Source organism: Carcharhinus amblyrhynchos, chromosome 2 (assembly GCF_965287045.1).
Source record: "Carcharhinus amblyrhynchos chromosome 2, sCarAmb.v2.hapA, whole genome shotgun sequence".
In the NCBI taxonomy this organism is placed as follows: domain Eukaryota; kingdom Metazoa; phylum Chordata; class Chondrichthyes; order Carcharhiniformes; family Carcharhinidae; genus Carcharhinus; species Carcharhinus amblyrhynchos.
In genome coordinates this window covers 114,966,901-114,983,593 of record NC_137325.1, presented here as the reverse complement: position 1 = coordinate 114,983,593, position 16,693 = coordinate 114,966,901, and the positions used below count along the sequence as shown (strand labels likewise).

Genomic DNA, 16,693 nt, shown 5'->3' with positions numbered 1-16,693 from the left:
TCCACCCCCACTGGCTATTCCGCAACACCAAAAACTGGGAGTCCTGACCTTTGCTTCCTTCTTGATAGTGCCACTCCCGCTGGTGCTTGTTCCATGGGGTCTGTGGCCACCTTCTGAGTGCACTGATAGGCTTTTTGCATCATAGAATCATTGAATCCTCCAATGCAGAAGGAGGCCATTCTGCCCATTGAGTCTGACCACAATCCCATCCAGGCCTATCTCCATAACCCCATGCATTTAACCTAGCTAGTCCCCTGACACTCAGGGTCAATTTACCATGGCCAATCCACCTAACCCGTACATCTTTGGATAGTGGGAGGAAACCGGAGCACCCAGAGGAAACCCACGCAGACACGGGGAAAATGTGCAAACCCCACACAGACAGTTACCCAAGCTGGGAATCAAACCTGGTTCCCTGGCGTTGTGAGGCAGCAGTGCTAACCGCCGTGCCGCCCGATATGGATATCTGGACGTCACCATCACTACGTAAGGTCAGACTTCTGATGTTGACTGTTTACATCTCCTTGCTAGCTCAAGCATGCTGAGACAAATTGTGAGGAGCCTATTGCTCCCCTGAATCAAATTAGTTAGCTCAGACCAGATCAAATCTGCAGCCTTGCCTGCATGCTTCACTTCCTCATTAATCAAGGAATGTGTCACACATGAGTTGCAAATTGTCACAATTAACAGCACAAAATGCAAAATCCAGAACCAAGCTGGTTGATAATTTTAATTTGAAGCGCGTAGGAATTGTTCAGCCAGTGTTTGTTCATTACAAACTGCTGAATGCTTTTGCTTAGAGGTTAGTTCTGTTGATGCTCAGTTCTGGCTATGACGAAACCTAAGCCCGGAAACCAAATTGTTTTTATCAGACGTTTATTACAACTGGGCTTTGATTGAGGATCCACTGAGAAGAGTCATTTAATGAGATAGATTTGCAAATTTACTGTTGCGGTGATTACTGTGCTGGCATTCCCATTCAGCATGTAGAGATGCTGGCGTTGGACTGGGGTAAACACAGTAACCTGGTGTTGTGAGACTTCTTACTGTTTTTATTCCCATTCAGCTCCCGAGACAGGGAGCTATTTGTTGATCCAAGGCCTGCTGCTTGGTTGAATTTCCCAAACTGTCAGATGACACTTTGCATTAGGAGTGTGCAGGGGTCAATCCACAAACCGCTGCAGGAAATTCACTTGGGGAAGAATTTGCCAACCTCAATATTGTCACATGCTGAACAGAATCACAGCAGCACAGCCTAATAGAATGTCACCGGGACCGAGATTCACCTCCAAAAGCTCTGTGAATTCCTATTGCACTTAGAACAAATATTTAAATATATCATGAAAACTTGCTGAATTACTGCATCTCTTCACGGGTCCACCCTAATCGCACAAACCCGCTTATAAATTTTCTTTGTTAATTATTTATGTATTGATTTGCACCTATTTTTCTCAACTAATTGTACTCCGTGTTTAGAAACTCTACAGTACAGAAGGAGGCCATTTGGCCCATCGAGCCGACACCGTCAACAATCCCATCCAGACCCTGTCCACGCAACCCCACACATCCACTCCGCCAATCTCTCTAACCTACGCATCACAGGACACCAAGGGGCAATTTAGCATGGCCAATGCACCTAACCAGCACATCTTGGGACTTTGGGAGGAAACCCACACAGGCACAGGGAGAACGTGCAGACTCCACACAGACAGTAACCCAAGTTGGGAATCAAACCCAGGTCCCTGGCACTGTGAGGCAGCAGTGCGAACCACTGTGCCACTGTGCTGCCCCCGGTGCCACTGTGCCACCCCATTATTCATTAAATTCCAGATATACAATGAATACAACTTGATCCGGACACACATTGCTTTGTCTTGCCCTCAATCTCCTGGTCTCTCTCAAATTAAACCTCTCTCTGCTTCTGGTCTCTCGTCAACACATTCCCCCGGTCTCTCTTGAGACAGACCCTCTGGTCTCTCCCAACTCAACTCCATGCCCCTCTCCCTCCACTGGGTCTCTCGCAGATAAAACTCCCCTCCCCCATTATTTCTTTAATCAACCCCCCTCCTGCTCCCACCAGGTCTCTGTCAAGTCAAAGCTTCCCCCCACTCCTGCTGATCTTTCTCAAGTCAACACCTCCCACCTCCTGGTCTCTCTCGAGCCAACCGCTCCCCCCATCCCTGGTCTCTTGTGAGTCAAATCCCAGCCCGGTACTGCCAGGGTGTCTAGTGGACACTGCTAATGTATCATCTGGGCACTATCAGGTGGGCACTGCCCTATGGGAACTGCCCTGCCATGCCTTCTGAAATCCTCAGTGTGGCCATTGTGCCAGGTCTCCACTATTGGAGATGAGTCATGATTCGTGCCCTTTTGACGTCCAGCTGGAGAGGTGGGAACATTCTGGGCAGGGGGAGCGATCACAGAGGAACAATTGAGTGCTGAACTTGTTAATGAGATTGCGATCCATCCAATCTCATGCTAATCAACCTCATGCTCTTTTTGGCACAATCTGGTTTGTGCCAGAAAGAAGGGACCAGGACCATTTGGCACTGGGCACAGAACCAATTTTTAGGCCTGCACGCTATTTTCCAGGATTGGTGCAATTTGTGCCAGGCGTGGCAAGGATGGATAATTAATTGCCCCCTCATCTATGCCCATTTTCAGCGGTAGCCATAACGATTGAACCCAAGATATTAAAGGATGACTGGTAGATTGTATCTGTGGGATAAATTTAGCCACCGGTAACTCCAGAATGGCAGGGTAGGGATTCCAAACTCCCAACCTCTATTACCTAGAATGATAAGGGCAGCAGATACAGGGGAACAACACCAGCTGTAGTTCCTCTCCAAGCTATCCAATTCCTGAGTTGGGACTAGATGGTCGTTCCTTCACTATCACTGGATTGAAATCCTGGAACTTCCTACCTAACAGCATGGTGGGTGTACCTACACCACATGGACTGCAGCAATGCAGGAAGGAGACTCACCCCAACCAGCTCAAAGTCAATTAGGCAATGAATTGACTTTGCTCATGACATCCACATCCCGTGAAAGAATTGAAAAAAGGCATGAACTGTTGGGGGCCGAATGGCCTCTTTGTGAGTCGTATATCCTATCTAATCAATGAACGCAAAATCACAATGGGAGCATAACTGGAATCGCAATCTTAATATTTGGAGGTCTGTGGCAGGAATGCAAAAGATGACAATTTACCCTCCAATTTTACCCCTTGTAAGGAAGAACAATGTTATGCATCCAGAATACAGTAGTTAGATTCCAAGCACTTGGATCAGTCACATCTCCTATTGTTGGCTGTGTGTCTCAGTGCAGTACAAAGGTCCTCAGCAATTATGTGTTGTTCATCACAAGAACACCAGTCATTGGCCACTTACTGCTCTGATACCGAGCTGACAGATTGCTTGCTGAGAGAACATTGTACCAATATAGATTAATGATGCTCAGGAGTGTGTACAAGTAGAATAATAGAATGTGCCATTGCCTTCAAACACTGCTGTGTTATCCTTTTCAACATATAGTCATGAAAAAGAAACTAAGTTCAAAGCATAGACAGTATCTGAAACCAGGCTTCCACGATCATATGTTACAGTTCAATCTGAAATGATAGTGTGCAATACTGTAGTGAGATTGAAATGTATTTATCAGCATATTCAGGTGAATGAATATATCCTATGTATAGTACAACATGCCAAGGAGCACAGCTCACATATCATGAGAACACAATTTTCAGTAACAAAGGTACATGAGTTTGAGCCTGCAGTGCTCCATATTTGTATAAATCTGTATAAAACAGATTTGTTAAGGCTGCAGAAGTAGAGAACATAACTACTGAGAAAACAAGACCTAAAGGAAACTTAGGATAAAGGCAAAATTCCACGGACGTTGGAAATCTGAAATAAAAATAGATGATGTTGGTTAAACTCAGGAAGTCTGGCAGCATCCACAGAGAGAGAGAGACAGAGTTAACATCTCAAACCAAAAATGTCACTTCTTTGGAATTTCAAATGCTGCCAGACCTGCTGAGATTTTCCAGTACTTTCTTAGGTTTTTTACTGAGGAAAATCCAAGATTGGCTGAAAATATTTTATGAATCCATGGAACCATAGACTTCCTGCACTGCAGAAAGAGACCATATAGAAAGGGTCAGGAACTTCAAGTTTTTAGGTGTCCAGATCATCAACAATCTGTCCTGGTCTCTCCATGTGAACACTATAGTTAACAAAGCCCACAAACGCCTCTACTTTGTCAGAAGACTAAGAAAATGTGGTACTTCCGCTATGACATTTACAGGTGCACCATAGAAAGTATTCTTTCTGGTTGTATCACAGCTTGGTTTGGCTCCTGCTCTGTCCAGGACCGCAAGAAACTACAAAAGGTTGTGAATGTAGCCCAATCCATCACGCAAATCAGCCTCCCATCCATTAAATCTGTCTACTCTTCCCACTGCCTCAGCAAAGCAGCCAGCATAATTAAGGACCCCACACACCCCGGATATTTTCTCTTCCACCTTCTTCTGTTGGGAAAAAATTACAGAAGTCTTAAGTCAGGTACCAACCACCTCAAGAACAGTTTCTTCCCTGCTGCTGTCAGACTTTTGAATGGACCCACCTTGCATTAACTTGATCTTTCTCTATGCCCTAACAATGACTGTGACACTACATTTTGCACTCTCGTTTCCTTCTCTATGAATGGTATGTTCTGTCTGTATGTTGCGCAGGAAACAATACTCTTCACTGTATGCTAATATATGTGACAATAATAAATCAAATCAAATCAAAATCAATCAGCCCATCAAGTCTGCACTGACTGTCCGAAAGAACATCTCACCCAGGCCCTCCCTTCCGCCCTGTCCTTGTAACCTCACATATTAACCTACACATCTTTGGACTGTAAGGGGCAATTCAGCATGGCCAATCAATCTAACCTGCACATCTTTGGACTGTGGGATAAAACCAGAGCACTGGCAGGAAACCCAAGCACACATGGGGAGAATGTGCAAACACCACAAAGACTGCCACCCAAGTGTGAAATTGAATCTGCTCCCCTGGCACTGTGAGGCAGTATTGCTAACCACTGTGCCACCATGTCAAGGCTATTTTTGGCATTTTTTAGTGTAGTGAATATCATGTCTCAGAGATACAGATATTATACACTCTTACATTACACTTTCCTCTTGTATAGTGTGTTGCATGGGTTGTCACACCACTTTGAATGTGCCACCCTTCACATCTATGAGAATTCCACAGATTGAATATCACTTACATGGTAATAAAATCATTAAACAATTCTGACCACAGCTCCGGCTGATGCAGTTTTGGAGGTGGATTTCTGAGGAAAGAAGAATAAAGAAATATTCAAGTTTTCAAAGCGGTAAAACCCAGAAAACTGCAATTATAAAGACTATGTCTACAAGGATCATTGCAAAGTAATTGACTCCACAGCTTGAAGGACTTAGCCTTTAGTGCAATTATACCTCTTTTATGTCTTATTCTATATGCCACCCACACAGATATATAAGCCTAGGGATACACATCCACTGAGTACCAAATATAGTCTTGTGAATCCACCATTGCTCATGCATGTCTTTGGAATATAGCTGCAGTTGATGGTCTATTAATCTCCAATCAAATATATCTGCAGGTTAAGTGGTTTTCTGAAAGCACAAATAAATGATGTGTTCTTACCATAGAGTTACTTTATTTTAAGTAGTTCTGATGTCATTTTAACTATGCAAAGGCATTTGACATTGCAACAGTAACTGTTCTATTTAATAGGGTATTAAAGTAGTGAGTAATGGTACTAATCTTCAATGATTTACTGCTACTGCTCTGGATACTTAAAATGGCCCTTTTACTACAGTCTTTTGGATTTTGTATTGAACTATGAAAATGTATGCAGTAATGCCTGCAAACTTCTGCTGTGTTTAACTGCAGCCTGAGCCAAGGCTACAGCATACTTCAACCTAACTTTATAGAGGCCAGTGTTGATATGAAAAGAGAGTTTGTCAAATATTTCTTTGGAGAGGAAGAAGGCAGAAGAGACTTGATTAATTTTTTTAGTCATGATGACGCCACGTAATGTGGCATGACAATGAGTCAACACGATTTTCTTCACTGGAAGCAAATAAAAAAAAAATTATGTTACATATTTTTCCACAAAGACAAAGAGCTTGTATAGCCTTAGAACATTAAATTCGTATTGTACATGATTCACACTGATTTGGGGTTAAAAAAATTGTTCTCTTGTTCATAACAATGTAAAATAACAGAGATTAAGGAATTCTGAGGATATCAAACTCCAATTAGCACAGTGATTTTCACTGCTCCTCACAGTGCCAGGGACCCGGGTTCGAGTCCTGGCTTGGGTCACTGCCTTTGTGGAATCTGCACGTTCTCCCTGTGACTGCGTGGTTTTCCTCCGGGTGCTCCGGTTTCCTCCCACAGTCTGAAAGACATGCTGGTTAGGTGCGTTGAGCATGCTAAATTGCTGTTTATTGTCAGGAGGACTAATAGAGTAAATACGTTGGGTTACCCGGATAGGGTTTGGGTGGGATTGATATCTGTGCAGGCTTGATGGGCTGAATGGACTCCTTCTGCACTGTAAGGATTCTATGATTCTAAAGCATGACCATTTTATGAATACTGTTGAACACACAATTGTACTAAAAGCCTCGAGGTACATTTCCGAGTATATTTATAAGAACATAAGAACATAAGAGATAGGAGCAGGAGTAGGCCATCTAGCCCTTCGAGCCTGCCCCGCCATTCAATAAGATCATGGCTGATCTGTCGTGTCTCAGTTCCACATTCCCGCCCTCTCCCCATAACCCTTAATCCCCTCTCTTATCAAAAACCCATCAACCCGCGTCTTAAAAATATTTAGCGAGGTAGCCTCCACCACTTCAACGGGCAGAGAATTCCAGAGATTCACCACCCTTTGAGTGAAGAAGTTCCTCCTCAACTCTGTTCTAAACCGCCCCCCCTTTATCTTGAGGCTGTGCCCCCTAGTCCTACTATCCTTTCTGAGCGGGAAGAGTCTCTCCACCTCTATCCTATCCATCCCATTCATCATCTTATGCATCTCAATGAGATCTCCCCTCATTCTTCTAAACTCTAACGAGTACAAGCCTAATCTATTCAGCCTGTCCTCATAGCTCAACCCCCTCAACTCCGGCATCAGCCTAGTAAACTTCCTCTGCACTCCCTCCAAGGCCAAAATATCCTTGCATAAGTACGGCGCCCAAAACTGCACACAGTACTCCAGCTGCGGCCTCACCAATGCCCTATACAGCCGCAGCAAGACCTCCCTACTTTTATATTCAATCCCCCTCGCGATGAAGGCCAGCATCCCATTCTCCTTCCTGACCACCTGCTGCACCTGCAAGCTGGGTTTTTGCGACTCATGCACAAGGACCCCGAGGTCCCTCTGCACCGTCGCCTGCTGCAGTTTTTCTCCACGTAAGTAATAATCCTTCCTACCATTATTCCTACCAAAGTGGACCACCTCGCACTTGCCAACATTAAATTCCATTTGCCATTTCCTGGCCCATTCGCCCAGCCTATCTAGATCCTTCTGCAGACTCTCCCCACCCTCCGCACAATTTGCCTTTCCACCAATTTTGGTGTCATCAGCAAATTTCGACACCCTACACTCGGTTCCCTCCTCCAGATCATCTATATAAATGGTAAATAGCTGAGGCCCCAGCACCGACCCCTGGGGCACTCCACTAGTCACCATCCGCCAATCCGAATAGCACCCATTGACCCCCACTCTCTGCCTCCTATTTGACAACCAATCCTCTATCCACGCTAACACCCTACCCCCAACTCCATGCCCCCTGACCTTCTGCAATAACCTCTTGTGAGGTTATCCTATATAATTATTATCCTATATAATTCTTCACTAATCTCCTGACATATGCATGTTCATAATTTGGGATAGCTGAGATAAAAGCTGAAGAGATCGTGAATGATTGGAAAGAAGCTAGAGCTTTCAACAGGCTGTTTGATTTAGTTGTTGTACTACCATGCTGTCATCACAACGTCACAATTGAATTGTGGAAGAAGCTACTCAGCTTATATAATGACAAAACAGTGCAGATGCTGGAATCTGAAACAAAATCAGGAAATGTTGGAAAATCTCAGCAGGTCTGACAGCATCTGTGGTGAGACAGAATAGAGCCAACGTTTCAAGTCTGGATGACTATCATCCCGGTACGAAACATTGGCTCTATTCTCTCTCCAGAGATGCTGTCAGACTTGCTGAGATTTTCTAGCATTTTCTATTTATGCTATTCAGCTTATTTTGTTCATTACCCAGAAAACCCTAAAGTCCTCTCATTACATAATAAAATTGGCTCTGAATAGATTAGAGATGTTTTCAGTTCCAATGTTCAATCATGTGTTCTGGCCATTCTTTGTGCGAAGCAGGCTTTCCTGATGTCAACCCTAAAGTTTTACCGCACTACTTTAAACCTGATCTGCTGACTGATTAATTGAACTTCCAGGTTTAAATTTCAATATTTACAATCTTATACCTTTTAATTAGATCAGTTTTCAGGTGCCACCTTTCAAAGCTATGAAGTTCAATTTTATTTAATCATTCCTCTCAAGTCCGAATGCTGAATCTGAATTTGGTGCAATACTCAGTATGTGGTTTGACCACAGGAACAGAGGAACATAGGAGCTGGAGTAGGTCATTAAATGTTTCAAACCTGTTCCACAATTCAATTAGATCATAGCTGATCTCTATCTTAACTCTGTCTAGCATTAAAACTTCCCTAAACCTTACCCAGCAAAAATCTATCAATCAATTTCAATTAATTTCACGAGTTGTGGGCGTCACTGGCAAGGGGCATGTAATACCCATCCCTAATTGCCCTTGAGTAGCTGGTAGCAATAACTGAGTGGCTTGCTAGGCCATTTCAGAAGGCACTTAAGAGGCAATGACATTGCTGTGGGTTTGGAGTCGCATCTAGGCCACACCAGGTAAGGATAGTAGATTTCTTTCCCTGAAGGGTTTTCATGAACCAAATGGGATTTTACAATAATCCGGCATGGGTCACAATTTTCCGGTCTTGTATGCCCTGCCACCGCTGCCAGTGAGAGGGGAGAATTTGGCCCTTAGCCAAATCTCCATTTAGTGCCATGATGTGGAGATGCTGGCATTAGACTGGGGTGAGCATAGTAAGAAGTCCCACAACACCAGGTCAAAGTCCAACAGGCTTATTTGGAATCACAAGCTTTTGGAGTGCTGCTCTTTCCTCAGCTCAGTGATCTGGTATTGTGAGACTTCTTACTGTGTCCATTTACTGCATCAGGACCAGAGAATCCCAGTGCAGGTGAGTTTGGAAAATTCCGGTCTAGATTTTTATTCTGGATTTAGTGAATTCAAATTTCCCAGTGATTTTGATTGGGTATGTTGATGCATGGACTCTACTGAAGATTACAAGATCTTCAATATCATAACTGAAGATCACATGCACTCTCCGTTTAACTGTTTTACTTCCCACTAATCTACTGCAGATTTCCTTACTGATCAAAAAAACAATCATTTTCATTTTCGTAAGAAACAGCAATAAAACACAGATGAAAATTTGCTCAGATGCAACATTTTAATAAAAATAATTCATCCATCTTTGCCACTTTTGCTTCTCAAAATTAGCTCAACTGCACATCATTTCAGTAGAGCAGAACCTCTTGTATTTCTGAAATTACATAGTGATAACCTCACAAAATTAATCCGAGCATGTTCTTCTAAAAAAGAAAATATTGGCAATAGTAGTTGTCAAAATATCGTTAAAAAAGTTAATGAGTGGAGCAGTTACACAGTAAAATTCATTGTGACTCCAAAATTAATAAAAACTACCAAATGCCTGATTCATTGAGTATCTTCTGAATTTATTATCTATCAGCATGATGGCACTGTGGTTTGCACTGCTGCCTCACAGCTCCAGGGGCCCGGGTTTGATTTCAGCCTTGGGTGATAGTGTATGGAGTTTGCGTGTTCTCCCTGTGTCTGCATGGGTTTATTCTGGATGCTCTGGTTTATTCCAGTAAGAAGTCTGACAACACCAGGTTTAAGTCCAACCAATTTATTTGATAGTAAACTCACAAGCTTTCGGGGTTTGCCCCTTCGTCAGGTGAATGGAGAGTTCTGGCCTCAGACAGAGCATATAACGGCACAGACAGTTTACAGATTACTGATTAGAATGTGAGTCTTTACAACTAACCCGCTATTCAAGTCTTAAAGATGCGACTTCTTACTGTGTTTACTCCAGTCCAACGCCGGCATCTCCACATCATTCTTCCCGCAGTCCAAAGATATGCAGGTTAGGTGGATTGGCCACGCTAAATTGCCCGTTAGTGCCCAAGAAGTGTAGGTTAGTTGGATCAATCATTATCAATGTACAGGTTCACAGAGTTAGGCCGGGGATTTGTGTCTGAGCAGAGTGCTCTTTTACAGAGTCAGTGTAGATTCCATGGGCAGAATGGCTTCTTCTGCACTTTAGGGATTCTATAATCCATTTACATGGTAACTCACACTAAACCCATTTTCCATTTATTTGACACCTTAACACTGTACTAATGTGTTATAAATGCTCAGATTTACATGATGGTTATGTTTTCTTTCTCTCAGAGGGTTTTTGAAATTCTCTTCCATAAAAAGCAGTGAAGGCTGTATTATTGGATATATTTAAGGCTGAATTAAACAGATTTTTGAGCCAGAAGAGAGTTGAGGGTAATGGGGGTGGCAGGCAAAAAGATGGAGTTAAAGCCACAATCAAATTGGCCATTATCTCACCGAATGCTCGAGCCAAATCAGTGGATCAAATCCTGGTCGTTTTATTTATGTTTGTATCAGTCTCTATGGGGATTGTAACAAATGCCTTCCATGACTTTTGATGAAGAATCCTGACCATAAAATGCTGTCCTTTGCTTAGTTTGTTTTTATTGTTATCAAAAATAGACTTCACCTGTCACGTATGCTCAGCTGCACAAATAGCAGTTCCAGATTTGGCATGGTGTTTGAAACAGCTTTGGAAGCTGAACATCATCGAATATATGTGGATTTGGCAGAAAGAGCGAAAAGCATTAAAAACAATAATGCTAAAATGGAACAAGACAAGCTGCTGATGCCCTGAGGAAAAGCCCAAGTCTTGGTAGCAATCATTACATATCAGGATACTGGCAGGAATTTGCTGTTTTTAAAAATGTTTTTTACAGGATGTGGATGTCACTGGCTTGCTGAATTTTTATTGCTCACTGACATTGACAAGATGCTGGTGAGCTGCCTTCTTGAACCACACCCATTCATGTTATGTAGGTGCATCCACAGCGTTGTTGGGGAGGAAGTTCTGGTATTTTGACCCAGTGACCATGTGCTCTTGGGTCTGGAAGATGTTGGGAAAGGAACCTTACAGAGTTGCTGCAGCGCTTCTTGTAGATGTTACGCACTGCTGCCACACTGTGTGTCAGTGATGGAGGGAGTGAATGTTGAAGCTGGTGAATGGGCAAAGTTGGCTGATTTGCCCTGGATGGTGTCCAGCATTCTTCAGCATTGTTGGAGCTGCACGCATCCCGGCAAGGGGTGAGTGTTGGATCATATTTCTAACCTGTGCCTTGTAGATTGTGGACAGGCTCTGCGGAGTCAGGAGGTGAGTTACTCCTGCAGAATACTCATCCTCTAACTTGTTCTTGAAACCAGAATATTCATATGGCTAGTCAAGTTCAGTTCCAGAACAATGGTGGATGTTGATAATTGGGAATTCAGTGATAGCAATGCCATTGAAAGGAAGGGGAGAGTGTTGGATTCTCCCTTGTTGGAAATGCTTGGCACTTATGTGGCAAAATGTTAGTTTCCATTTATCAGCCCAAGTCTGAATCTTGTCCAGGTCTTGCAGAATCTGGGCATGGATTGTTTCAGTATCTGAAGAGTTGTGAATGGTGCTGAACACTGTGCAATTGCAGTGAATGTCCAAATTCTGACCAAATAATGAAGGAAAAGTCCCAAATGAAGCAACTGAAGATGTTTGGACTGAGCAGGAACTCATGTAGTGATGTCCTGGAACTGAGATGATTGACTTCCAGCAACCATAATAATCTTCCTTTGTGCTAGTAATGATTCCAAACATGGAAAGCTTTCCTCCCATTCTCATTGGCTGCAGTTTTGTTAGGTCTCCTGGATGCCACACTTGATCAAATGTTACCTTGATATCAAGGGCATTCGCTCTCACCTCACCTCCAGCATTCAGCTCTTTTGTCCATGTTTGAACCAAGGCTGTAATGAGGTCAGGAGCTGAGTAGCCCTGGCGGAACCCAAACTGAGCATTAGTGACCAGGTTTCTGCTAAGTAAGTGCCGTTTGATGACACCTTCCATCATTTTGGTGATGATTAAGAGCAGACTAAGGGGGCAGTAATTGGACAGGTTGAATTTGTCCTGCTTTATGAGGACAGGACATACCTGGGCTATTTTCCACCTTGCCTGATTGTTTCTAACATTGTAGCTATTACAATTCCAAATTCACCAGGGATTTCATGATGTTTGAAGCATAGAAATTAAATAAAGAAACAGGAGGCACATTCTAAACCCTTTCTCCAGAATTCATCTTCAGATCACGGGCCAGGATTTTCTGGCCTTCATGCCAATGGAATTCTCCTCTGCAATGAACAGAGATATGGCTAAGTGCCAAATTCTCCGTCCTCACTTGCAATGGCAGTGGGGCGTGAACAACCAGAAAATTCTAACCCACGTATCGAGTTAAGTCACGTAACACTGGTTTGAATGCTCAGACTTAAAATGTAAAGGAAATTCGTATTGAAAATTAGAGATAGTCAGTGAAGAGAAAAGCACTTCTGTATGTTTAGCATCAATGTCAACATTACTAAGCCTTAGAGTAACTTAGAGTAATGGAATCATAGAATCCCTACAGTGCAGAAGGAGGCCATTTGGTCCATTGACCCTGCAACAATCGCACCCCAAATCCTATCTCCATCACCCCATACATTTAACACACTAATCCCCCTGACACTAAGGGACAATTTAGCATGGCCAATCCACCTTGCCTGCACATCTTTGGACTGTAGGAGGAAACCTGAACACCCGAGGGGAGAATGTTCAAACTCCACACAGGCATCCAAAGCTGGAATTGAACTTGGGACCCCGGTGCTGTGAAGCATTAGTGCTAGCTACTGAACCACTGTACCGCCCCATCGGTCAGAGTGAATGCTTCTGAAACTTGATCCCAATAATGCTTCACCTCAAACTCAGGAAAGGAATTGCCTACTACACCAGTGAGAATTCTCCCAATTCTCAGACAGTCCTTACTCTCCCACAGGGTGACATTTTCAATTAGCTCCCATTAGTAATTGGATTGAGATTTCAGTAAGTAATTTTAATATGTGGCAGTGGGAGAGTGAAAGGAAGAAGAAACTATTTTAAACAACCTGGGGTTGACTCAATAGTCACTCTAACATTGGACTTCAAAACTTGGAGGGAATAGAACATAGAACATAGAACACTAGAGCACAAACAGGCCCTTTGGCCCACAAGTTGCGCCAATCATATCCATACCTACCAGGCCATAGAACTATCTGTGATGCCCAATCCCATTAAATCCCATGTACGGGAATATTGGGTAAATTCTCCCAAACAAATTCTAAATCCCTAATTCACATGAAAATGGGGCTAACTCATGCTGATTTTGTTAGTGTGATTTACAGAATGAATCTCTGACACTCTGTGCATCACAGAATGTCCAAGTGTGATTCACTCTGAAAACCTTGAGGGGGGGGCTGCTATTTCTGCCTGAGAGGTCAATAACATAGCAGTGAGCGGGCCACTGCACATGCTCCGATCTATCAGTGTGGAGATTGGCGCATGCACATTAGCCCCACATTGCCAGCCTCCTGATCACTGGCCAGCCCCACAATCACCCTCATTTCTGGCCTTCTGACCACACCACTCTCCCACCCCTAACTCCTGATCGCTGGCCTCCTGGATCTCCCTGGGTCAACCCTGATCTCGCCAACCCTGGATATGGCCAGCCCTGGAATTCTCAATTCACCCTTGCAGCCCCAACTCGATTCCGCCCTCCCACAACAGTCCAGACCAACCCACCCCCCACTCCCAGCAGACCTGACCCCCCCATTGGATGGCCAGCTCCAATCGCCATCCTGCCACTCTCTGCGACTGATCCCGATTACAGAATGGCAGCAGGTCCTCCACCTCCACTCATCATCCATTCAATAGGCCCTATCCATAATAGGCCACGCTCCCTCTGGCCCCAGTCCCTTGGCACTGTGGGTAGTGTCAAGGTGCGCTTTGGGCATTGCCAATTTGCCCCTTGGGCAGTGCCAGGGTGTCAGGCTGGCACTACCTAAGGGGCACCCCCTGGGGCCTCAATGGCCTCTGTTCCCTCCAGCAGTCAGCCACCAGTTCCCTGCAAGTGGGGAGCAGTTGTAACCTCGCTGGAGTGAACCACTCCAGGCTGGGGGGGAGATGCTCGAGGGCCTGGAGACTTCAGTCCAGGGCCTGCTAATTATATGAAAATGAAGATTTCCAAATTGCAATCAGCTCCATGCTGATTTCTGGTGTGGAACTGATAACACTGGAAATCTTTGGCTGGGAGACATACAGAGGCCCACGTGCCCCACAGGAAGCCCATGAAATGGGCTAGAGCAGTGCAGCAGGCTGGGAGAATCGCCTCCATTGTGTAATTATCCTCAACAACAGTGTATGTATATTTCTCATAACAATGCCAGCAGGTGGTCAGGAAGGCGAATGGGATGCTGGCCTTCATAGCGAGGGGGATTGAATATAAAAGTAGGGAGGTCTTGCTGCGGCTATATAGGGCACTGGTGAGGCCGCAGCTGGAGTACTGTGTGCAGTTTTGGGCGCCGTACTTACACAAGGATATTTTGGCCTTGGAGGGAGTGCAGAGGAGGTTTACTAGGCTGATTCCGGAGTTGAGGGGGTTGAGCTATGAGGAGAGGCTGAATAAACTAGGCTTGTACTCGTTAGAGTTTAGAAGAATGAGGGGAGATCTCATTGAGACGTATAAGATGATGAATGGGATGGATAGGATAGAGGTGGAGACTCTTCCCGCTCAGAAAGGACAGTAGGACTAGGGGGCACAGCCTCAAGATAAAGGGGGGGCGGTTTAGAACGGAGTTGAGGAGGAACTTCTTCACTCAAAGGGTGGTGAATCTCTGGAATTCTCTGCCTGTTGAAGTGGTGGAGGCTGCCTCGCTAAATATTTTTAAGACGCGGGTTGATGGGTTTTTGATAAGAGAGGGGATTAAGGGTTATGGGGAGAGGGCGGGAATGTGGAACTGAGCCACGACAGATCAGCCATGATTTTATTGAATGGCGGGGCAGGCTCGAAGGGCTAGATGGCCTACTCCTGCTCCTATTATGTTCTTATGCTCTTATAGTCAGAGTGAATGCTTCTGATCCCGATAATGCTTCACCTCAAACTCCAAAAAGGAATCACTGACTGCACCATTCTTCCATTTCTCAGGAGAACAATTTTTAAGGTTTAGCCAACCCTAATGCATGCACATCTGAGTTACCTGGGTATCTTGAAGAGTGCCCTCATCGGATGTAGATCTGTTAGTGGGGGGTTACCATCCGCGAGTTCAATTGCTGTTATGCCCAAGGACCAGACATCACATCTTACATCATAACTGGAATCCAGCTGCTGTTCGCATGCTATTACCTAAACACCAGAAAATCATCGGTGACATCCTCTGTTACCAACAAGTACTAATAGTAATGCTTTTATATTACCACTAGAAAAGGAGTGTTCAATACATTTCATACATCTATAATATTTATAATATTACAGTTCACCTTCATAAAATCTCATACTTACAAAAATTACAGCACATTGTCAAAACAAATTGAATTGTGCTGGCTAATTAATGTTTTGTAGACTTGTTTTTCTATAAATTTTATGATTTCAGTTCCCCTAAACAAACTTCAATGTGGAAATTCTTGACTTCTTCCTTTTTGTGTGTCATTAAGGACTAGAATGTAGAGTGCAGGTCTTTCCTGAGAGATTTCGGCCCCAGTAACCTCAGGTGAACTGAACCTCATTGGGTTGTAACGCATGAATATGAGTTACTCTTAAGCTATTTTTAGATCTGGTTGGCTGCTGGTTAGTTTAACACTGACTCATACAAAATTCTTTAGTTTGTGAATTTGGTTTACTATACACACAGGATGCAAAAAGCCTTCTAAGCTCACTTTTACACCGCTTCCACAATGGGGCAATGTGTAACTAAATGAGGGAAAGAAGAGGTTTGGCACCAGTATTGAACTCTTACAGAATTAGGCTAGTCAAAATAATTCTGGTCTGGGGTTGAAATTATACCATGCAATATTAATAATAAGCATGTTGGCATGTTTTAATTAACTTTTCTCAAAAGTTTCAAGCTTTAAATAGAATGATGCTTTTATTAAATTCACCAAGGAGAAATTTCATTCAAACACATTAACACATTCATTCGTAATATCAACATTTTGATCTTTTTTCCTTTAATTCCAAAATGGGAAGGTGGGGGTGGATGCGGTTTGCCTAGTTTGTTGGATGGCTAGCATATGATTCAGTGTAACACCAACAAGTTTGACTCTGATTTCAACGCAGGAAGTCATGGAATCTGCCTCCTTGCCT

General features: G+C 43.7%; 1 protein-coding gene across 5 annotated transcripts in view; it reads right to left on the bottom strand.

The window, feature by feature from the left end:
• Positions 1–16,693, bottom strand: part of myo3a (myosin IIIA) — a 335,886-nt gene that overhangs the window by 215,435 nt on the left and 103,758 nt on the right. For 4 of the 5 annotated variants that reach the window (XM_080211403.1, XM_080211422.1, XM_080211413.1 and 1 more), the window contains exons 7-8: positions 15,591–15,736; positions 5,280–5,345 (exon numbers count right to left, since the gene is read on the bottom strand). In XM_080211403.1, the coding sequence (XP_080067529.1) occupies positions 5,280–5,345; positions 15,591–15,736 (212 nt within the window). Of the gene's footprint in view, positions 1–5,279; positions 5,346–15,586; positions 15,737–16,693 lie in introns of those variants that run through there. The other variant, XM_080211435.1, reaches the window with a different exon arrangement.